General features: G+C 38.6%; 1 protein-coding gene and 1 pseudogene across 2 annotated transcripts in view; both read right to left on the reverse strand.

Moving 5' to 3' along the window:
• Positions 1–24,961, reverse strand: part of FAM53B (family with sequence similarity 53 member B) — a 121,769-nt gene that overhangs the window by 54,365 nt on the left and 42,443 nt on the right. The window contains exons 3-5 of one of the 2 annotated variants that reach the window (XM_063307323.1): positions 24,232–24,443; positions 18,485–18,539; positions 425–1,200 (exon numbers count right to left, since the gene is read on the reverse strand). In XM_063307323.1, the coding sequence (XP_063163393.1) occupies positions 425–1,200; positions 18,485–18,524 (816 nt within the window). In that variant the 5' untranslated portion in view covers positions 18,525–18,539; positions 24,232–24,443. Of the gene's footprint in view, positions 1–424; positions 1,201–18,484; positions 18,540–24,199; positions 24,444–24,961 lie in introns of both variants that reach the window. The other variant, XM_063307322.1, reaches the window with a different exon arrangement.
• On the reverse strand, positions 7,047–7,146 carry LOC134500585 (U2 spliceosomal RNA; annotated as a pseudogene).

The following is a 24,961-nucleotide window of genomic DNA, read 5'->3' on the forward strand; positions in this document are numbered from 1 at the left end:
CAGCAGTTTTATATAACAATGAAAAGTTAAAAAATATTGCCAATATCTTTCTTCCTAGAGGAAAACAACTCAGTTTCAATAATGCTGAACTGTAAAAAATGCTAGATTTATTGGAATGTTAGATTATAAAAGGAATTAAATTTTCAAAATACATTTTTTTTTGGAACAGAAGTGTTCAGAATGAAGATGAAAAGAGCCCTAAACTCAGGGCTGTTAGAGGAAATATTAATTACAGCAGTTTTCACCCATTCAGAGAGCGAAGATATGGAATTCAACTAGGTAAAGAAACTATTCATTTTTCTGAGTTTTACCGCACAACAGTGTCAAAACAGTGCAGACTACTATATATAAATAAACCCCTTAGTTGTTTTGTAAACGTCTGGCCTGACCATGCTATTCCTAGTGTGAGGTAATCAATTCTTACCTGTGTCATCTTGACAAGGTCCAATGAAGGTCTTTGTTCCTTTACCTCTTCGGGTCGTCTTCGTTTAATTCCAACTTTCTTGTCATTAAGGACACATGGTTGGGACCGACTTCGAGAAAGCCCATTGGAGCGCCTTGTCAGCTCTGGTGTTGAGGCAGGTGTACTGTTTGCTGAGGGCAGACAATATTCCGAAAAGGAAATTTGATCATGGGAACAAGAAAGTGATCGTTGGATGTCAATCCTGCCACTCTCGGAAGAGCTGTGATCATTACCCCAAATATCACTTGTCTGTCCGTAAGTGGCTGACTTTCGCATTCCTTGGCATGGCTGACACCCAAATCTGTTGCTAAATCCCATCTGGTCATATGATGAGGAAAGAGTGCTTGACCTGGAAGGAAGGCTAAAGCTTGAACTTCTCTGCATGGTTGTGAATCCATTGGAGTAGCGCTGCACGCTTCCCCCACTATAGCACCGTCTCTTTTCTACAGGAGTCCAGACCTTTGATCCTATAGGCCTCCATGAAGCCCGGCAACTAATCTCATCAGAAAAAGAGAGTGATCGGCACTGGCGCTTGCTGGGAGGTGCTGACGGGTTGCCATTGCGGTCACTAAGGCTGAGATCCTTGATCAAGTTGGTCACTGAGCATGTGTTAGCTGGCTCTCTCTGCCATAGGGAGCTTTCATCCCTTTTGTCAGGCAAGCAGTCCCAAATGTTGGCACTTGGCTGTTCAACCTGAAGGGGATATTTCCTGCTGAGATCTCTCCATCTGTCATTTTCTAGTTTTAAACAATAGAATAATATACATTCATTAGTGCCAGTTACTCCTATGGTTCTTTTCCTATATCAATAAAAAGCGTAATACATTAGGAAAAAAAAGTCTAATGGAGCTCCTTAGGATTTATTCTTAGGATTTGGTTTCAGATGTAACTGATTTAAAATAGAGCACGACAAAAGTTAGTTACCTGAGACTAAGAGCAGCAAAGAACAATGAAAAGAAAAAGCAATGTGCTGGGTATGACAGAAGGTGAGCAACTTTTCACAAACAACATTTGGAACATGTTGTATCCATCTGTCTGTTCTCTGTGCTTACAACTGGGATCCAGCCCAGAGCCCTTTGAGTCTATGAACATCACCTTCCACAAGTCTAACTTCTTTACGCCAATTCTTACTCCCATCTGCCTGCGATACACTACAGGTGAGAAAGTCAGCAGTGGTTTCAAGTTCCAGGCTGCTAGTTTCCCTGGCAGGGTGTTGGTATGTGATTCTATTTCATTCTGGGAAAGAAGAGGAATGACATTTTGTTCCCATGGGCACATGAAAAGAAGAACCGTGGATGCCATTATTAAACTACATGATTCCCACATCAACTGCAATAGGGAAAAAAAGTGTTTCGGACATAGGTATCTGCCTTTACAAATCGGGGAATTGTTTTTTAGTAACAATAAAATAGGCTGGAAAGTTATCATTAAAAATAAAATGAAGAGTTACTGTGGGATTTTTATGGGAGTGAATCCAAAATGAAGACAGGCAGTGAATTTGGGAAAACAAAAAGACTCTGTATGAATCCACAGCATATTTCAGCAATATATCAATGTTCTAAGTCAATGGTTAATGGCTGCTTTAAGTGTTATCTGCAATTAGATGATTATACAATTCAATCAAAACACTGAGATCTGTTTCTAGATGCAGTTATCTATACTATTTTGAAGTATGACCTGTTTCTTTTCTCACTTTAAGGAATACAGTGTAAAACTGGTTATGCACATTAAACAATTACATCTAAGCTGAGATATCACTTATCCTACTGCAGTGTTTCTCAACCTCAGCAAGTTTAAGATGTATGGACTTGCTGGCTGAGGAATTCTGGGAGTTGAAGTCTGCACTTCTTAAACTTGCTGAGGTTGAGAAATACTGTCCTACTGTATTATGTATAGCGAACAGAGCGATCTCAGGTCAGGTCACCAGACAAAAGAGAAGAAAAACAGAAGCCAGTAGTACTGGCAGGCTTCTTTGGGTCTGGGGTCTAGTCTTCACATTTTACAAAAGGCCTTGCTAACTCTTCATAAGAGGTACAGGATGCATCAGTATTTTAACACTATTTCTCATATTTTAATTTACAGAACAGACAAATTATGCCCACATTATTCACTTTTTCCCAGCTACACTGGCAAAGTTGCCTAGGGCTATATTATGTGCATGTTTTGACTATACTACCATTATACAAAATGTCTGATGAAGAAATAACTTCAAATTCATAAGCTTTTTTGCTGGTAGTTCCGAACCCACGATAGATTGTGTGTGTCTTGTAAGTGCAGGCTACCATCAAAGGATTTTAAGCACAATCCTGTGGAACAAAAGCTTTAAAAGTGAGTTCCATGAAAGATATCCTCCATTTACTCTTATTAATTTCATTAGACTTGTGGCCAGCACAATCTCGATCAGATTTCACATTTCTGAGAAATGGGAATTACCTTAGTTAGTAACTTAGTTACCTCTACAAAATGTCAATTTGTTTGATTTTGCTGGCAATAAGGCTATTACATACTGCAGTTAGACATATAAAGTCTATATTTATTTAATGACAATGTATACCTTACCAGTCCAATGTTGGCACATGTCATAAATCTGAATAATTTGGCAGGGTTGTAGATAAAGTTAATCACTTCAAAAAACAACTTCTAAATATATGGTTAGATGGTATATGAAAACATCTTGGAATTCAGAAAACAAAAGTACAGTATAAGACTTTTCAGAAAGAGAGGACTCTGGTGTTGATTCTCTCTTTCAGAACTCTGCAGCATGAATCAAAATAATTTTCATGTGCCTTTGAGAAGGCTTGTCTTAACTCAAACCTAAATAAAACCCATAATGTTAAGGGGAAGAAAAAACCACTATACTAACACTAGAATAAATCAATATCCTTGATTGCAGTGCCCATCCTCCTGATCAGAGTAGTATGGTGAGTGTACAAATTACTCTCTAGCTTTCCAGCAGGTATTCTGCCTCCCCTATGACATACTTAACTAAACTCAAGGTACCGAACCATCGGAGGGCCACTACTCTGGGATGATGTCACACCCTCCCCTCAGCTGTCCTTGAAGGCCAATAGGAAAATTCCTTACCCAGAGAGACAATTCCCCTGTGACTCTGGTCCCATAGAAACAACAGAGCATGTGCTCCTCCAATGTCTGTATTAGAGAGACATTCATACTAGCCTCATTTTACCAATACTGTATAAATACCCAGGGCGCTCAGGACAGTTTTACACCTCCCTGCTGTTAGATACCAACCCTGCTATAGCATACAATGTTGCCAGGTTCTGCTCAGGAGTGCTTAAAATTCGCCAGATGATGACTGGTGCCATAAACTAAATTTAATGAGCATCTAGTTCATCACATTAGAGTACTGTACTGACAGATCTACTAACCTTCATGCTCCCCTACACCCATCTAATGCTCCTACCCCTCCTTTCAGATTTTTTTCCTTTACTTTTAGACTTCTGTGTTTTATATGTATATAATTTAGCTTTTTATATTAGATCTTAATGTATTTTCTATGCTTTTAACTGACTGTACCCCACCCTCCTTATCCTGGGCTGGTCTTGACCATAATAAAGATTTGATTTGATAGTCTCTAGGTTATAAGAAATTTAGGAGAAATAGAAGCATGAAGCTTCTGAGCAATCCAGCCCATTAGAAAAGGTAGTAATTCCTATCATGCACAGTAGTCCTCACCAGATCTAGTTATATTGCTAGAAACCAGAGGCTGCATCTGGCTATCTGTGTATATCAGAGATCCTTTCATTCACAATATTCTCCTAGGAGGAGCTTTTCAGAAGCTTCTGCTATCTATTTAGTTTTAAACAAATTTAGCGTGTTACACAAATCCTAAATGATGGTTAATTTTAGCTACAGTTGGCTTCTTTCAAATAGCTCCATAATGTATCATGTAAAGTCACCTTGTTTCCTCTAACTATAGCTAAATCATGTTTGCCTGGATTTAGATGACATGGTTATCTAAACTGGAAGGAGGAGAAAGGAACATGAGTTGAGCAGGTAACCTGAAGCTCACTGAAATTTATTGTCATGATGCTCGGCAATAGTTTAATCCCAACAGTTTAAGTATTATGTCCAAACTAGCCTCCATATTTTATTCTACACATGCTTTGCTCAGACTCAGCACTTGAATTTATATTGAAAAAAATATTTTTTTTCCATTCAGATATTCACTTTAAATATACACTGCTATTATTAGCACACAGTGAATCCAAAACCAGTTCATGCTATGTTCTTCCTTTGGCCAATCCAGGTACCTCTTTTAAGATTACAGATCATTGTGTTGATAGAATATGGGGGAGAGAGCAGAGAACTCCTGAATATGTGGACCCTCCCTCCCATGAGATGTACTTCAGATTTTTGGATAAAAATAAAACCATCTAAAACTATAGTTACATCATGAGCTGGCATGGACTACTTATTCATTTCAACATCTCACCTACATCTGCTGTGGTTGACAGTTATTAAAGCTTCTGACTTAAATGCAGCTGACAGTATCTTTGTTAAGAAACAAACCATGAGAACAGCAGCAGAGAAAGCAACACATTCTGTACTATTATCAAGACTAGTTGTTTTTTCTTCTACTTTTTTCTCTCTTCTAAGAGACAAAGGAAATGAGAAGATTGGAACTGAAACTGCTTATGCATGAAATATAGTTTTAGCCATATTTGAATGGCCACTTAATATCTTATTCAGCATGAAGCAAAAATACTGAGATTATAGCACTGAGAACATTTTTTAAGCCCATACATTATTAAGGTTTACAATCAATCCCAAAGTGCTAGAGTGCAAATTTAATTGTGCTCCAAAGCAGCTCAGTATCCTAACAATTTGGATGAATGAAAGGACTATTTAAGCAGAATGACATGGGGGTGTACACATAGTGGATTCATTTTCAAAGACTTGAGTGATGAAGGTTTTAATAAGGGGAAATTCTGTTCTAAGTGATGTGTATGTGTGCATCTACTATGAATATTTATTAGGAGAAAAGCCTCAAAGCAATAGATGGCAGCAATCCAAAGGCCAGGAAAAAGATTATTCTGTTAGCAATGTATGCAAGAGGAAATCATCTTTTTTTTGTCCTCCTCTGTCACTGAGGATCAGTACACAGCGCATGTACTGTCATACTCAAACCGTATCACTATCCACAAGGTCTCTGTTTGATTTTTTAATAATTTCCCCTCATAATCAGATGCCAAAATGGAACTCAAGCCCTCTCCTACAATCTCCATTGCTTGTCCCATACTTTCTTCTTTAATAGTTTTCTCAGTGGCCATTGGCCTTGACATCAAATATGGGAAAAGTTTCTATGCTTGGTATTGGCTGACCTTTAAAGCCATTGCTTAGATGCTCTGTTCTGAAGCCTCAAATAGATTACAGTTCCTGGATTTTTTGCTGACATAATTATTTTAACAATTAGATACTAGAAGCTTGGGCAAAACCTATGTAGTATAAATGCAGACAGTTTAAAGATTTTATGTTTTTAACATTCACATAATTAGCTTTTAGTCCTATATTCAGGCCCAGTACTTGGAGCAAAACAATGGTAACCTGACCAATTTATGTCACCAGTGACCAATCCCATGACTATACAGACTAATCAAATAAAGTCAATGATTCATGGTAATATCTGATTCCCATGCTATTTATACTTTTTTATATTATTTTACTGGTTGTAAGCCACCCAAAGTTGTTCTAAGATGCGCAACTATATAAATGTGAAATATATATCCTTCTCTTCAAAACCAAATCAGCCTGTTGCCATGAAGTGATAGACACTGTTCATACAATCCCATCTACACATAGATAAAAAGAAATTCTGTAGAAGACTCCCTCAATGTGAAAATTTAAAAAATATGCCATAAAAAGTATCTGAAAAGAACAAAATCAAAACACTGTCCGTTGATCGTGATACACTTTTTACAGAACTGTGTATGCTTTTACAATGACACTTGGTAATTCTCAATTGATCCTTATATTGGAAGAAAATCAGCAGTCATTCTCTGAACAGTTTGAAGGAAAAATCAGTAATAGAGAACTAATGTCAAACCTTGATTAGAATTAATGACTAAACAAATAAAAAGACAGATTACTAAAGAAATAATGATGTAAACCCACTATAAGATTCAGTTGGAAGTTAAACTCCCACTGGAGGAAAACTGGAAGAAATTTTAAATAAGTATTCAGCTAAAGAAAACCATTGGACTGTGTCAATTCTCCAAAACTTGCTGCAGCTGAAAATGAGTTTGTCTTTGCAAACAGCAGTGCCATGAAGTTTGAATATTAGCTGCTAATGGAGGGTGGGGTGAAAGGGCTGAAAAATAATTTATAACTTGATTTGCCTTACTTCAGGAAGTAACTTTATTACTTAATCATAACAAATGTCATCTGAAATTAGAACAATGTGGAACTACATAACAGCTCTTCAAATACACGAGATCAACAAAATACATGAAAACCTAATCTGAAATATGTTTGTTGCTTTATAAAATGGCAGAAATAATTTAACAACTGAAAATAAGTATAAATACAAAGCATTACTATATAGCATCCTTTCATTACTATTTATAGGACACTGTTTAAAATTAATAAACTTTTAATTTAGTTCTTTTATACTGATAAGAACAGATACTACACTTGATCTTAGCCAAAAGGCCGAGATTTTATACATCAACTTTCTATTAATACACGGCAATCAAAAGCAGGCCAAAGGTTCTCTGAAAGAAAGGCAGCTTAAAAGTATTACCGACAACCACAGAGAAAATATGCCATAATCCAGCAGCCACAGTAATATGAAAACAAGCCCTTCAGCCAAGTCTAGAGAACGCTCAAACAGTCAGGTTTAAATTAAATAATGAACAGTGTATAAGGATGTTGTAGTAGAGGCCTCCATGGGTAAAATTCGAAATTTAATATTCTGGAACAGTTTTAAAGTTTCTAAGACTTTCCCACATAATTCAGAAAGAAAAGTTGGAATTACAGTTAATTCAAATACTGTTAAAGTATTTTAAAAGCTTTCATTTCCACTGAATGATACATTGTAAAAATGTGCTTTAAATTTATAATTAAGTGGCTGATATCTGAGGAAGAAAGGAGCTCCTGTGAAACTCTTAGGCATTGTGACAGACTATAAGAACACCATATCCAAAAATTGTCCATAATATTTTGATGTCTTTCACAGCATTTCCATTCCATTTCTGTGAAAAAATAAAATAATCTATCACTTGAGATTCCCCTTCTTGCCTGCTAACTGGTAGAAATGGCTGTGATTAAATTAATGCCTGTCTTTGTCCTTCTTCCAAATAGCCCTTAATTTTAGTTAAGTTTTTATAACTCTTAAAATCAAATCATGAGTATACATACACTAAATTGAGTTAATAGTCACAGGAAAAAAAACTGGATTAAAATAATCTTACTTCTGAGCTTGAGAAATTGCTTCCTACTCAATCCACCAATTAGTACAGAAATCAGCACATCAGCACATAATGCATTAAGGTGTCTACAGTTAGACAGTGCCAAACGATTTAAATTTTAAAAAATAAAATAAAATAAAATAAAAAATATAGCCAGTATGTTTCAAGTTTTCAAGGTGTCATGAGATTTCCAGGTTTTCATACATATAAGGTCTTATGAGATTGAGCATGCAAGATCTTGGGGAAATCACTGAAATTATATTTCATCCATATGTACACATACACAGAGAGAGAGAGCACTCAAGCATATGTGTTTTGGCTGCAGTGAGAAAATGCCTGATGCCTAGAAGTTTTGTTTTAGTGGTATATGTTGTCCTATTTCACATTTTGTATAATGATTTTGCACCCCTCCCAGAGTCACACTGTTTCACTCGGACAGCCAGTGTTCTAAAGAAATAAAGTTGCCAACTCTTGATCTAGCATATCATTAAGCAGTAAGGTAAGAGATGCTATTTTCTGTATTATTTGGAGCACGCATATGTCCTCTGAATCCTGAGTTATATTTAGTTCAAAAAGTATGAAAAAAAATAGCAGAGATTCTATTTTCATCTCACTGATGAGCACTATTTTCCCAACAACTATTAAACCTTGTTTATGGAATGTTAAGTAGTGTTCAGAAATTAAAACAGCATGTCATCCATTTGGGTTACATGATCAAAAACTATATGAAGTCTCTCTTTGGTTGGAAACCATTATGTTTAAATTGTTAAAATTATCAAATTGCATGTATTCTCACTCAGAAAAATATACTAATGTATTTCTTTTAAAATGGAAAACTAAAGTTTATTCCATTATTTTATTTGGCCTTTTTCTTATATTTTATATCATTCATTAGTCATGTTGACTTAAACTAGTTCATCCTGCTTACATCAGAATCTCCATCTTCCTCTTTGAATGATAAGGGAAAATTGCATACTAGCTATAGCCAATAATAACAGGATCCTGGAGCCTTATTTATATCTTATTTGTTCACGAAATTATTTCTGAGTCACCTTTCAACCCAGTAAGTACCTGAAAGATGATTTACAAGTTAAAGCTTGAACAAGGCCATTTTACCCACAGAATGGAAAGCTTTGATAACACAGTCTCTGAACTATGCCAACCTCTGTCAGCAGAGTGGAAAAGAGGCTTCTTCATTTATTTAATTCTATGCATTCTTTTAAAATCTTCTCTTCACGCAGTAAGCTGGTATAACTTCATCACTAACTTGCACTGATTTTATTTATTAATGAACACACCACATTTTTGTCAACTCAAGAAAGCTGAGGAACATTTTTAAAGAATACAAAAATATGAGATAAAGAAAAACAGCACCTTAAATTGTGTGTGAAAACAACTGTCAGCCAGTAAAATGAATGCAAGATCACCATGCTATATAACAAAGCAAGAGCTAAAAAGCAAACCAAAGAAAGCTGACCACGGCTTTCTAGCGGGGAGGACTTGGGTCTCTACGAGCCCCCACAAACCCTGCTCTTTAGCTGCTTTTTAGCTCCCATGTCAGCTGGGGAGCTGAGGAGGGAACTGGTGGGCTTTCCGACCTTAAAATCGGGTCGGATTTGAGGGATGGGAGATGGGTAGGATCCCCCCCCCCGAAGGAAGCAGCGGAGCTTTTTGTCGGTGAATTCTGGTGGTGGCAGCAGCATACCTGGGGTGGACCTGGGCGGACCTTCCATAGACCTTGGCAGACCCTGGCGGATCCCGGTGAGCCCCTGCAACCCCTGGCCAAGACCCCCCAGCGGATACCCCTTGATAGACTGGGAACACCTTTTTGGGAAAGGTGGTTGAGAAAGTGGTTGCGTTGCAGCTCCAGAGGATTCTGGAGGAATTGGATTATCTGGACCCCTTTCAGTCAGATTTCAGGCCAGGATATGGGACGGAGACCCCATTGGTTGCACTTATGGACGATCTCTGGCGGGAGCTGGATGGAGGGAATGCATCCATCCTGGATCTCTTGGACCTCTCAGCGACTTTCAATACCATCGGCCATGGTATCCTTTTGGGGCAGCTCAGGGGGTTGGTGGTGGGCGGTGTAGTTTTGCTCTCATTCACCTCCTTCCTCCAGGGCCGTTCCCAATCAGTGGTGGTAGGAGAGGAGAGATCCGACCCTCGACCCCTCTATTGTGGGGTGCCACTGGGTTCAGTTCTCTCTCCTCTCCTATTCAACATCTACATGAAACCGCTGGTTGAGATCATCTGTCACCATGGGATGAGGTATCATCAATATGCTGATGATACTCAGTTATATATCTCCATCCCAGGTGAAGTAAGTGATGTGGACTCCACCCTCTCCAATTGTCTGGGTGCTGTGGGGGTCTGGATGGGGAACAACAGGCTTCAACTGAACCCTGGTAAGACCGAGTGGCAGTGGACTGATGGCCCCTCGGTTTCCAGGAAGTTGTCAGCTTTGGTTCTGGATGGGGTAGCACTGCCCCATTCGGAACCAGTGCGGAACCTTGGGGTCCTCCTGGACTCACGACTCCTGCTCGAAGAGCAGGTGGAAGTCGCGGCCAGGAGGGCCTTTGCACATCTTCGGGTGGTGTGCCAGCTCCGCCCATTCCTGGATCGAGATGCCCTCCGAACAGTCACTCATGCCCTTGTCATCTCCCACACAGACTACTGCAATGTGCTCTACATGGGGCTACCCTAGAAGAGTATCTGGAAGCTTCAGCTGGTCCAGAATGTGGCTGCACAGACAGTTATCGGTGCTGTAAAATCGGCACATGTGACACCACTGTTACATGAGCTCCACCGAGTACCAGTTTGCTTCTGGGTTCAATTCAAGGTGTTGGTTATCACCTTTAAAGCCCTACATGACATGGGACCAGGCTACCTGAGGGACCATCTCATCCCCATAACATTGACCCACCCCACCCGGTCAGGCAGAGAGGGCGTGCTACAGACCCCATCAGCAAAAGAATTTAATCTAGCGGGGTCCAGGAGGAGGGCCTTCTCGGCAGTGGCGCCCACCTTTTGAAATATCTTGCCCCCGGAGTTGAGACGGGTTTCCTCACTCCTGGCCTTCCAGAAGAAATTGAAGATTGATCCTTGCTTGGGATGGGGAGGGTAACAGCTCCACTTGGGGGTGGTTGGCACCATAGCACCCCTTATTGATTGTGATTCCATCTCCTCTTGGATTTTATATTCATTATCTTATCTAAGTTTTTATATTGTAACTTAGGTTTATATGTTTTTATTATTACTTTTATTGTAAACTGCCCAGAGTCACCCGCTGGGGAAGACGGGCAGTGATATAAATTTAAATAATAAATAATAAATACATTTTGCACTAAACGAGGTTCTAAACATGCTTCAGGGGTGAGTTGCTTCAGAGGTGAGTGATTAGTGGGAAATCATGGACCACTATTGCTAGATCTAGCTTCTCCAAGAAATGATAACTGGTATATCAGTTGAAACTGGGCTCAGGTGCTATGCAACCACATCTACAAAAAACTGGCCCTCCTATTAGTAACAAGCTTCTCATCAATGGAACGTCTGCCTTTTTTAGACTGAGCATCAACATTAGACAACTAAGGTAAATATCGCTGGGCATCATTAGTATACTGATGAGACACTTAAAACTCTGGCGTTTAATGCTTCCAGCGGGTTCATATAGAAACTTATAGGAAAAGAAGATTGCTGCCTCCATGGCAGTAGAAATCATAACCATGCTAGCATTTCTCTGTTATACAAATATTAAGTTAGATGGGAGCAAGCTTAAAACTAGATCTGAGCAAATCTATTTAAAATGACAGCAAAACAGAGGGAAAACATCTAGAATCTTTTGTTTCAGTCATTTCAAGTGCTTCCTTTGTAAATACAGCATAAACTTTATGAATTATGTTTGCTAAGCACACAAAAATAAGCTAAATACATAACGATTTACCCTTCTGCTCAGTTCTCCTCTATGATCTTCTCCTTTATAATAACTTATAAAAATAATTTACTGCAGTACATAAAATAATTACTGCAGTACATAAAATAATGGGTATGCTTTTGAGCATGGCATATAGAACAAGGCTTTTTAGCCAATATTTTATCACATATCTGTTGAGTGAAGCACCTGCATCTAATTCATCGTGCATTAATTTACATGGTGTAAATAGTATGCATGGTGGAAACTGGCAGCTGTCACGAGTACTGATGGTGAGCAGGAGGGGGCCCCTATCCAGGGGGGAAAACGCATGCGTAGTACTGAGGAGTTAAGCAGCCATTCAAAGAGACACAGATCAGACCCGCTGTCATGAGTAAGGATGGCGAGCAGGGAGCTCCCATCCAGACTGTCAAGCGCATGCGTAGCACTGATGAATTGTTCAGCCATTCAAAGAGACACAGATCAGACCCGCCTTGACTTTGGGGTTTATCTGTCTGGGTTTTTCCCACGCTTCTTCAGTTTGTTAGGATCTTCTCTCTAATGTAGCAGTAACAAAACACTACAGACCTATTCTTTGTCTCAACGTGGTTCCTGACTGTTAGGACATCAATCCTAACAAACTCTACTACTCCCATTGAAAGAGGGAGGAAAAAAAAAAAAAGGAAGAGACATTTGGAAAAATGTCTTCGGAAAACCAGGAAATTCGGCAAGCCATCCAACAACTGGCAGCAGCATTGCAACAACATCAGCAAGTAGATCTCCAGATCAACATATTACAAGCAGCCATGCTACAGCAGTTACAACAACCAGCTTCGATTAACTCACAACCAGTGCCAGCAGCAGCAGCAGCAGCAGCTCCGCCAGTAGTCTGAGATCTTTTTTTCTGACCTCTACCAGGCCCTCCAAGAAGTTGGACTCTAAGTTTGTGGGCCCTTTCACTGTGGTACAGTAGATAAATCCACTGGCTTATTGCTTAAGGCTGCCAGCATCCATGAAAATCCATCCAGTCTTTCACAGAGCCTTGCTAGCCAAAGACCCTCCCCCAAGTACCTTATGATCGCAAATGCTCCCCCCCCGCCTCCAGTAATTGTGGTGGGGGAGGAGGAATATGAAGTCGAGGAAATTCTGGACTCTAGGAGGGGGGGAAGAGGCATCCAATATTTAATACACTGGAAAGGGTACCCTGAGGAAGAGCACACGTGGGAAAATGCCAGAGATGTGCATGCACCAACGCTGATTCAATGATTCCATCAGCTTTTCCCTCACAAACCCAAGCCTCGCACTCTACCAGAGATTCCTCACTTGACTGAGCAAGCAGAGGAATCCCAAGCAGAGGAGTTCATAAGTTGGCAACCTCCATCCCCGCCAGAGGCTCTGAGGCCAGAGAGAGAGGAGGAGGGGGAGCTGTAGCCCTCCACCTCCGGCTTGCATTTCCCAAGGGGGAGGGGGGAAGAATCTTCTAATTATCTAGCTATTTTCCAGCAGCAGCCACCTGGGCCAGAAGCGTTATCAGACCTGGAGAGCAGCACTGATTAGTCCTTGGAGTTTTCCTTTGAAGAATTTCCATCGTTGCCCAGTTCCCATGGGAGTTTGGAGGGGGAGATGGACTCTCATGAGTCCCTGGAGGGAGGAAGGAACTCTGGAAAGGAGGGGGCTGAAATGGAATGTGAATCTGGAGGGGAGGGTGATGTCATGAGTACTGATGGTGAGCAGGAGGGGACCCCTATCCAGGGGGGAAAACGCATGCGTAGTACTGAGGAGTTAAGCAGCCGTTCAGAGAGACACAGATCAGACCCACCTTAACTTTTGGGGTTTATCTGTCTGGGTTTTCCCACGCTTCTTCAGTTTGTTAGGATTTTCTGTCTAATGTAGCAGTAATAAAATACTAGAGACCTATTCCTTGTCTCAGTGTGGTTCCTGACTGTTAGGACAGTAGCCTTCATATTGTTCCTTCTATTTATTTACAAGATGCAGCTTCTCACTAAGGAATATATTTAATGCCAGCAATACAGTAAAAGTTGTCTAATAATACAAAGATGTCAATACATTTTCTTTCTTGTTTAGCTCATTTAAAAAATAAAAAAGACATCTGGGTAGTGCCTTAGCAAGAGAAAGGAATGAGGGCACAACATTTACCTCTTGAGTAATGCACACAGCACAGTGTGTACCTTTCACACAAATGGAAATCACCACTTGGACAGTTTGTTTTCTCCAAAATCAGCTATTTTTTAAAATCTTCTGTACTAAAAAACAGTTCACAATTACGATATGTCATTGTTAATTGGAAATAAATATAGGGGTTCTTTGTGATAATTTAATTATGTGTTTTACCTTTTATTTCTAACAGTTGTCCAAAGCTGACAAAAATGGAGCCAAACTGGGTTGCTGAGAAGCAAGGCTAAGAAGCAGAGAGTTCATGGGAGCTTCAACATACACAGCACTACAATTCTTTTAAAAATATGAACATTAAACTTCCTGTCCCTGCCCAGTGAAGTCTGAGCATGCTCACCAAAGCACAGCTTCTTGATTGTTAATTGGAGAAGAAAAAGTGAATGCCCAAGAGACAGCAAAAGAACTGAATTGTCAGTGCTAGCAGCCTTCCCCGTCTAATGCCCTCCATATGTGCTGAGTCAAAGGTCATGCTGGGGGGAATTCCAGGAAGTGATATCCTAGATACCTGCAAGAAGACATGCCAGCTAACTAGCACATTCCATTTGGTGGTATGAAGGCTTATAATATTTTATTGAAATTTCCATTTATATTTTCTTATGTAATCTGCAATACATAAAATAAAACAAGTTAAAACTCCTCTTTATATCTTTCCAGCCTACTGCTATTGCTACCAATAGATAAATAAATATGAGGAATACCGAAATTAAAAGAGGCTGACAACATCACCCTGGAACATACACACAGATTGCAGGGGGGGAAAAGCTGCCCCCCCCAAAGCTGGATCCTTTCTGCAATTTTTAGAAATACAAGTGCTTCACTGATGAAAACTGAAGAACATTTGAATTAAACAATCCAGAAGCTTCAAATATCCTGTACAGTTGAGTACATTGGTGAATTGTTTGGTTGCTCTTGGTTATTCAAAAGCTACCAATGTTCTTTTTCCATATTTCTGATGAACTCAGGAGTCTAAATGTTTCTTTTTCTTTTGGGAAGATCTTTTCCAAACATGTCTAAGCACGGCTGGATTAATGTTCTGGAAAACATTTGCTTTGAATTGTCACTGTATGGAAAGCATGCATTAAAAAGAAAAAAGAGAAACCCACCATCACAAGCGAATGATGGATAACTGTAACTTCTATACACAAAGTAAGGCTGTAACTTTTCTTTTCACATGGGAGAAAAAGACAAGGAACTAAAAGGAGATCAAGGGCAGAAACTGGCATCTTTTTCACTAAGAAATTGTTCTCTCCTTTCAAAATCTGTTCTGCTTATCAGACTAGAATCATAGAATCATAGGGTTGAAGGGACCTTGGAGGTCTTCCACTTGAAGGACTACTCTAGCTATTCCCTAGGATACTGAGTAACTGATACCTGGCACCACTGTGATAATCAGAAGGAGTAGATGGATGAGTAAAAAAGGCAGAATTAGGGTGTGGCTTCATTCATAAGGGACGCAGTGGCGCTGCGGGTTAAACCGCTGAGCTGTCGATCGGAAGGTCGGCGGTTCGAAACTGCACGGTGGGGTGAGCTCCCGTTGCTCGTCCCAGCTCCTGCTCACCTAGCAGTTCGAAAACATGCAAATGTGAGTAGATCAATAGGTACCGCTTCAGCGGGAAGGTAACGGCGTTCCGTGAGTCATGCTGGCCACATGACCCGGAAGTGTCCTATGGACAACGCCGGCTCTAAAGGCTTAGAAACGGAGATGAGCACCGCCCCCTAGAGTCGGACACGACTGGACTTTACGTCAAGGGAAACCTTTACCTTTACCTTACCCTTCACTCATAAAAGTACATGTCTGTTTCTGTCAAAAGCAATCAATCCCTTAGAATTTCACAACAGGCCACCTTACCAATCAGTAGCAAATTTAGTAACTACCACAACTCCTGGCACATTACATATACATATTACATTACATTACATTACATTACATTACATATATATATGTATGTATGTATGTAAATATTTTGTCATAAAAAGTGAACGACTACATAGCAGTATTAACAAGGCATTGACTTGATCACGGACCCTAAAAAACAAGTAGTTTCTGCAAAAATAGGATATCCCACAGCATTTTGTTAATGAGTTAATAGCAAAATCGTTCCATGACTCAGATTTTAGGAAAGCCTTCACATATTGTAAATAAAGGTAAGAGAATATGATACACAGTTTTCTGTAAATTTTGAGTAAAACTGCAGCATGCAAAAATGAAACAGGAGTATTATAAAAGGGCACCAGTATTCCTAAGACAAAGATATTTTATAAAGTGCCAGGCCTGCCTAGCTTTCTCCTTCAGGCAAGTTGGCAAGACTTTAGGAACCAAAAAATAGTTTTCCCATGGCTTATGCAGTAAGAGTTCAACATGAGTCACCATTCTCAATTGGTTTCAGTTTAAGAGGCAGAATGATCTAGACAGCAGTCCATCCCAAACTTCCTCAGCCTGGTTCCTTTCCAGAAGTGCTACATGCCTGATGAGAACTCTGGGATTGCACTCTAGCACATCTGGCGAGAGCTTGGGTTTGAGAAAAGTTGGCCTATCCAGCTACTATTCAACTTATAAAATATGTTCTTCAAGACCATCATTGTTTATATAATGAGCTAATCAGCTTTAGTAGTGCCTACATTTTCTGCTTCCACTGAAAGCCAAATGAACAATTAGTTCTAAAGACACCCTACCTTTCTTGACCAAGAAGGCAAGAAAGCTAGTCAAGTTCCCTCCCTGTTTCAAAGAAGTCCCATAAGGCACTTTATTTCTTCAGTTTCTAATCCAAAACCAAAGTTGAAAGGATGTATTTGTCTCCATCTTCTGCATAAACAAGAACTTAATTATCTAATCGAAAATAGCCTAGAAGTTTGAAATTCACTGTGGCTGTCAGCAGTGAACCTATCTGAGCAAGTTTCAACAATGACTTGGCTGGTTAATGTGGGCCAGTTAAAAGCCAAAATAAAAAAGTACTGGGAAAAATGCCTAAAATTACAAAGCAAAACAATAATAGTGCCAATTGGATTTGCTCTTCTTGATTGGGCATGACAAAGACAATTGCATAGGGGGTGCTATGGTCAGCAAGAAGATTACCTTTAGAAACAGGTTATTGTAGAAAACAAAGATCAGCATTAATATACAGTAACTAAGCCTTCCCCAATGGGGTACTCTCTATAGATATTGGACAACAATTCCAAAGATGATAGGAGGACCTGTTGGTTGGAAAGATCTTAAGTAACACATTTTAAACTCTATTATTAATATTTAAACCATTGTTCATATATATATATATATATATACACACACACACACACATGTGCACACAGACATATATATATGAATGAATGAATGAAACATAAAAAAGAACCATTCTTCAATTCACGTCTTGTATTCAAAGCCTGGATCTTTAAAGACATGCACATATATACAAACAATCTCCCATCTAACCAGCACATACACCATACACATTTTGTTCAGACAACTTCCATTTCTGGAAGCTTGAGAAATGCCTCCTTCCGTACAATTGTTCAATCCCATTAATTCTAATGAGGGTAATGCCTATGAATAGAGGGAACAGATGCTTTGTCTGGAAAGTACTGGCTTTTGTTATAGAATAGTTGGGCTCAAAGTCTACCTAACATTTTAATTGGTGCTAGAGGTCATTGCTCAGTCATATAAGAAACAAAAGACTACAACACAGGACTAGGTCTTTCAAAAAACAGCCAGTCCTTTAACGGCAATCAGCCACACTTCAAACCATCATAAATTTCAATATATATCTCTAGTCATATGGATGGTAGCTTACATGCCAGCACAGTATATCATTATTGGCAGCAGCACAAGGTTACCAGTTAAACAATGACTGCTCTTCTACCTTTTAAAGACTAGGAACTGGTCTTCCATTTGACCTAATAGATTATAGTACAAATAAGTAATACAAAAGCAGTTTCAGAACAAAGGATACTCTTGAAATACCCCATATTACAAAAATTTAATTTTGAAGCAAGCAGAGAATTATAAATAATTTTTATTACATATCAGTGACTAAGTGGAATTTGATTACCAAGCATCACCAGATCAAAGTTTGAATGTGCCAGATGTGCCAATTAGCAGTTTTATATATGGAATCTGTTCAGTTGCCCCAGTTAAGTTCATATGGTTTAGATTGGAGTGAAGATAGATGATTTATTAGATACTAAAATACTTGAGGTGAGGCAAAGGTCACAAAGAGTTTGACATGCAGGACAGCCAGTTGGAAATTTACTCACAGAACACTTATCAGCTGAGTGCCATATTATGTAATATAAAGGAGATCTAAAGCTAACCATATGATGTTCAAAGAGAAACACATGTAAAATTAGGAAATGGGTTTCTTAGTTTGCAAAAAAAGGGGGGGGCAAAGTATTTTTCTTCAAAATGAAACAATGAGAATCTATTTCAAAATCCATGCTGAATGATCCTTTGTAATATGCATCCACATCATAGCGGGCGGGGGGGAGTAGTACTCACCCATCATTCCACATGAGAAGAGAGTGGATCCTTGACTCATCTTCTTTGGAGTGTGCTAAAAACAAACATAAGATCTAGTCACACATTTTTAGGAATTATGCTGAAGTCCAGACCATATTATAACATCTTCACTCCAAATGCCAGAAAGGCTATAAGATCATGTATGTAAGCAAAGCTGAAGTGACAACTTCAATTTGTCCATTCCATTTTTTTCTTCAGAATTATATTGATTGCTTATTTAAAAAAACAATTAATATTGAAATTTGTATTTTTAAAAAAAGTCTACTGCTTCCAAAACATTTCTGATCTTATTCTTAGTGGAACAAAGTTGAAGCAATCAAAACCAAAATTACTCCATATAGAAAAAGAAATAATCCAAACTGTTCTGTTGTAAATTTTTTAAAATGTTCATTTATGTCAGTATCATCACTGTAGGACTCTTTATTTAAAAACGAAAACAGAGACAGTGCAGGAATCAATAAGAGAAATTTATCCAGCGATTGCAGTAATGGTTCTAAAGTTTAACTAGCTGGCTCTGTTTTTAATAAATCCAACACTGTCCCTTCATATTTTGCTCTTCTTTTCCATTTCATTTGCCAAAAAAGAGGCAAGTTTTTATAGAAGAAAGTGCATCTGAATTTATGTTAACAATTTTGTAGTCAGGTAGATTTAATGTTGTTAATAAATTTTATCTTTCACCAATTATCTTTTTTGTTTTTTCTCTGAATCTTGTAACACAATGTGTCTATTGATAAATAAGTTTTATTGAACTAAATGGACTATGTGCTAAGTAAATTCCAGGTTCATACACTCTAAAAATTAGGCTGGACTGCTGTACAGCAAATAAGACCCACTAAATTAAAGATGTAACCTTTCTGTGAATGTTGAAGCAGTAGGAAAATACTGTTTTTCCCATTTTTTTCACCAAAAAGAGAAGCTAAGTGAAAAAAATTAAAGTTATGCAATGTTTATTATAGCATTCTTTATTGATATAAAGTCACTTTAATTTCATATTATGTATAACATATAATGGGATCCTCATAAACATATGTTTGGTGTATAAAACTGAAAAGTACAATTTATTTAGACAACAGCTGTATGTATGTATGTACGTAAGTATGTGTGTGTGTTGATTAATTAATTAAAAAAAACTCCAAATGCAGCTAAAAGTTAAGAAATATAGCTTTTGTTTATTTTTGCCTGTTTAGGAGAATCAGATAGCTATTTTTTTAAAATAATGTATTTTGGATTTTATCTTCTACAGTATGCACTGATTTTTAGGAAAACGCTAAGGGGGAAAAAGTGGAAAGCAAGGCTCAGAATACCCTTATTGTCACATGAGGTGTTATTTAATCATTCTCTGTATCAAGTCCCATCCTATATTAATTGACAGTCAGCCACATCTGAATTTCAATCCACATTCAAGCTGACTGAGGCATGGCTTGGAATCATGGAGAGATTATCTAAAATACTCTGGGAGATTATCTAAAACATCTTCCCTTTCTGCTAGATAGAAAAGTTGAGATCTTTTTAGAATAAACAATGAAACTGGGAATGAGGGCTAGATGAAGGAAAGGAATACCAACATCCTCCTGAGCTTTTATTAAAGCTTGGAATCTACAAGATAAATAAAATCCAGGGAAACAAGTAGGACACTTTTGCATCAGGAATCAATTTGTCTCTAAAGAATAGGTTTAGCCATAGAACATAGAATTTTAATCTTCATTTATTTCTGTCTCTTGCTATTTAAGCTTTATTGTCTTTGGTCAGTGTTTCTCAACCAGGGTTCCATGGAACCCAAGGGTTCCACAAGAGGTCACTAGGGGTTCCCTGGGAGATCACAATTCATTTAAAAAATTATTTCAAATTTGGGCAATTTCACATTAAAGAGGTAAGTTTCATTCTTTATTTTTAGTTTAAGAACACTGTTAATGCATATATACAGGCCTACACATCAAACAAATATAATAATTTTGTAACTTGTAACCTATATTTGAACCTGAATGTGCAGGGGTTCCCTGAGGCCTGAAAAACACTTTAAGGGTTCCTCCAGGGTCAAAAGGTTGAAAAATCTGTCTTTGGTGTTTATTTTCTCTGTGGAAGCTCAGTAACTACCTGTGTTATGCAACTTGAAACCTCTACAGCAGAGTTGCTTCCAAATTATAAGCAGACCAACATCATCTTGTAAACTTTCCCTTTTACCCATCCCTTGGGAAATCTTAAATCACAGCTGTGATTTGCACAATTCTGACTTTTTATCTTTTTTGCCACTGAATGTTTTGCATGTGACTAACAGCTAAAAAGGGAATTGTTTTACATTCCCTTTTTTCTTTTTTAAATAAAATCTGAATTTATTTATCTCTTATGAGATTGGTCTGTCTCTCAAAGGGAAGGGGAAACAGCTGATCACCTTAGCCACATGTCTCAATGCCACAGGGCCAGGAAGTGGTGCTATAGCATTTATTTCTCTTTCTCTTTTTCATTTTCATTTTAATTTGCCAGAAAAGTAATTCAGATAGTGGGAGCCCTATCTCTCTCACATACCAGGGGTAAGGGGAGGATACCAGATGAGGCATACACACACCAGAAGACACACCAAGTCAGGAAGTGGAGCTGGGTTATCTAGACCTAGAGGGCTTCTAGAAAAGGAAGTTGAGATCCCCTGGTTTTTACCTTACAGGTTCAACAATAGCATTACCATCTTATTTTGTGAATCTGACATACTACCAGTTCTTCAAATCCTATTCTTATTATTTCATAATTCTCATGGTATTTTGAAAACAAAATGCTTGCCTATATTGAAATAAGCTTCTCTACTCTTTCACCTTTAGTTTCTTTCCTGATCTGGTATAAGTATTTCAAAATTTAGAAAATGTGTTTCATATCTTAAACATGTTATGCATTATTTAAAATAAATATATTAAGGTATTTTTCATAATCATTTTTCACAGTACTGAAAAAGTGCAGTGCTTCTAATTTTAAAGAACATCATAAAACAAATGAACAAAACATCAGCAAAAACTCCAGGGTTTTCCTGAATTTTTCCATTTTTTTCTGGCCCTTACCTTGAAGATCTTTATTTCTTCTTTATTCAAAAGGCAAAGCTTAGGCCCAAGAAAAAAATGAAAATGAGGAAATGAGACCATTTCAGTCTGTCTTAACTGTAATTTCATTTCATAATGATTAAACCATATAGTAAAATCAGGAAGTAAAGGAGTATGTTACTCATCTACAATATTCCTCTTATAGTAAGCAAAGAATTTATTTTCTGTATTTCTATTCAGATAACTTGATCCATAACCTTTGTGAACAGTAAGATGGCTTTCTGTTTATTTACATCTGCTTTGCTAAAGTTTCCTTGGATGCCAGGAAATATTAAATATTAGTACCACATTAAAACATGCAAGGTATTTACCACGCATCAAAATGTGGTGCCTAAAAAAAAAAAGAACCAAACCAAAAATTGGCATTAAATCTCTATTTCTGTGCTCAGAATACATTGTGAATCTGTGTGAGTGCAAGTAAAGGAGAGGGAATATGTGTATACACTAATACATATCAGAAATTAATTATGACGCGACAATACAAACAATGAAGGAGACAGAATATACATAGAATTACTGTGGAATTGAGAATTATGGGTGAAAGGTAAAGTGGATGTTCTCTAGAGATCTAATTATGTTGACTGAGACATTTTGAAACTATTCCATATTAGTGAGCAGTAGAAAAGATTTAAATTTAAAGTTAGGAGATATTTTTATTAGTTTTAAAATAGACAGACTTTTAAATCATATCACAGTTTCAGGTAGTCCTCAGTTAACTATGATAATTGGGACCAGAATTTCCATTGCTAAGTGATGTGGTCATAAAGCATGACATCACTTGACTGCATTGCTTAGCAACAGCAATCCCGGAAGTCCTCTTTGCCATTGTTAAGCAAAAATTAGGTATCATTAAGCAAGGACCTCCTCGCAACTTCCTGCCAGCTTCCAACAACCAAAGTCAGAAAGGAAGCTGGCAGGAAGCTGCAAGTCTGAGGTGGGTTGCAAGCAGGCTGGCAGGCAGGTGAGTGGCTGCTGCTGGGTGGGGGAGGGTGCACAGGGGTGCGTAAGGGGCTGGTGTGGCACAGCACAAGCACAAGCCTTGGGGTGGCTGTTGCTGGGTGAGGGAGGGTGTGCAAAGGCGTGCAGGGGGCTGGTGTGGCAAGGCTACCAGGTGGGGGAGGACGCATGAGAGTGCGTGGGGAGACAGTGTGGTGTGAGCGCAGCGAAGCTTGGGGTGGCCGCTGATGGGCAGGGGAGACTTACTCAAGCAACCTATGACCTTCACTGCTGGCTTCTTCATTGACTTTGCTTGTGGGAAGCCGTTGGGGAAGGTCACAAATGGTGTTCATGTGACCGTGGGATGCTGCAATCATTGTAAGCCAGTTGCCAAGCGCCAAGATTATCACATGACTGCAGGGGTGCTAGGATGTCTGGAACCTCGAGGACCAGTCATAAGTATCATTTGTTCAGCGCCATCATAACTTTGAACAGTCACTGAAGAAGTGGTTGCTAACTGAGGACCACCTGTAGTTGTTCTGAGAACCCATCAGAGCGAGCCTTGGCCTTCTGCAAGTCTCTCCCTTCTGCCTTGCATGTGAAGACATAAATTACAAGGATCTCTTCATAATTTGCCATAAATGTCAGTTTCCTGCTTCTGTATAATTAATAGGAAACATATTACAGTTTGCATATACTTTAACAACTGTATCAAAATTACAGTGTGATCCTGATTAAAATCCCATTTGATGACTAATTACAATTTGCACAAACTATAGTTTCTAGCATCTTCCATGTGTAGCAGAAATTTCAATTTACTACAACATGAAACTTTTGCAGATGAAGGAAAGGAGAAGGGAAACATGCAATGTGAGGCTTCCCAAGGCATATTCTTCTATACATTAACAAACAAACTTTTGCTATATCTCAGAGACAGGCAACTTCCAAAATACAATTTTTTGCAACTGGTATCTGCAATTTGGGAGGTATATGTTTCAGCCTGATAAATGCAGATAATGTGACAGTGATTCACAACATGAACATTCTCTAAATGTTTAGGTCTTTTATCATGTTATGGGGGATGGGTAGGATTTAAGGCAATATTAATACATTTTTACCTTTTCTCTACTTTTTCTTTAATGCCGTAACTCACAGTAGTGAAAATTGCTATTTTGCTTTTGAATTTCAATGGTGAAATTGTAGGGCAATCCAGGAATAAATGTTCTAGGGAAACATATCCAAGGTTACATACCCATATTAAATCTGATGTCACCATATTATGAACATAATTGGGAATGTCTCCTAATTCAAGCATGATGTCCGCAGGGAAGAAAAGCTCAGTGTGAGGCATTTTCCATAGCAAATGAGTCTCCTAAAAATAAGTCCTTAAACACTACTCAGGGATCACTAGTGTCTGTATATGGCTGTCATTCTGCTAACAGAATCCTCGCATACTTAGAACACATATATGGGCAAGGCAACATCATTCTCTAAACGTGATGTTGGGCATACAAAATGCTTCTTGTTCACTCACTCTTATGCTTAAATTGGCTTAGAACCACAGATTCAATACAGTTCCACATGCTGCAGTCTAAAATGGGAGCAGAGCCCTGTAACCTGAAAGACATAAATGCCTTAGTATAAGCTAAGCCATCAGGGTGACATGAACTCTTACCAGTTCAGCCCTGCATGATAGAGAATCAGCACCTTTGTTTTCCAGAGTTGTAGTTAAGATCATCACCATGGTAACAAAGTCATGCACTGGGGTCCATTCCAGTAGAGGTAAAGGTCACAATCGGCCATATTAGGCAGAGTCTCCCATTCAGTGCATTTTCCCAGATGAAAGGCTCAATAGCACCAATTCCCATCTGTTTTGTCAACTGGACAGCTTGACAAAAATAGTCCAAAATATTCACTTTCTGGAAGAAGAAGGAGAGGAAAAAAAGAAATAATACAAATACTCTGCGCATTATTTTCCAGTTCCACAAATCATCATACAAACTTTATGTTTTGTGGGGAGTTTGCCCTTGCTCTTGCAATAAATCTCACAAATCCTGATGTTTCTCATGTGTGCCAGAGAAGAATACAGTGGCCATAAGATTAAATTATACCTGCAGGAAGAACAGACAAGCCCTTTCCTTCCTACTTGAACTCTGCAGTTGCAAAAGACAGAGAGTTAATTAAGGAGGACAGTGAGTAAGCGGGGACCACTACAGTCCTGGCAGCAATCAGCTAAGCAATCAGCGAGGTAACAAGAAAAGAAAGCAGAACATGCTGGCAACACAGAAGGAAGAGTCTCAAGCAGGGGCTAAGCAATTCCAAGTTGCCTCTAAATTCTTTACAACTCTTAAACAAGTAGCAGTAAACTGTCTATATATATTCTTTAGAAATCAGATTCTATTGCAGCCTAAAATACAGGTATTACAAACGGCTCCAA

This window comes from Candoia aspera, chromosome 6 (genome assembly GCF_035149785.1).
Source record: "Candoia aspera isolate rCanAsp1 chromosome 6, rCanAsp1.hap2, whole genome shotgun sequence".
In the NCBI taxonomy this organism is placed as follows: Eukaryota; Metazoa; Chordata; class Lepidosauria; order Squamata; family Boidae; genus Candoia; species Candoia aspera.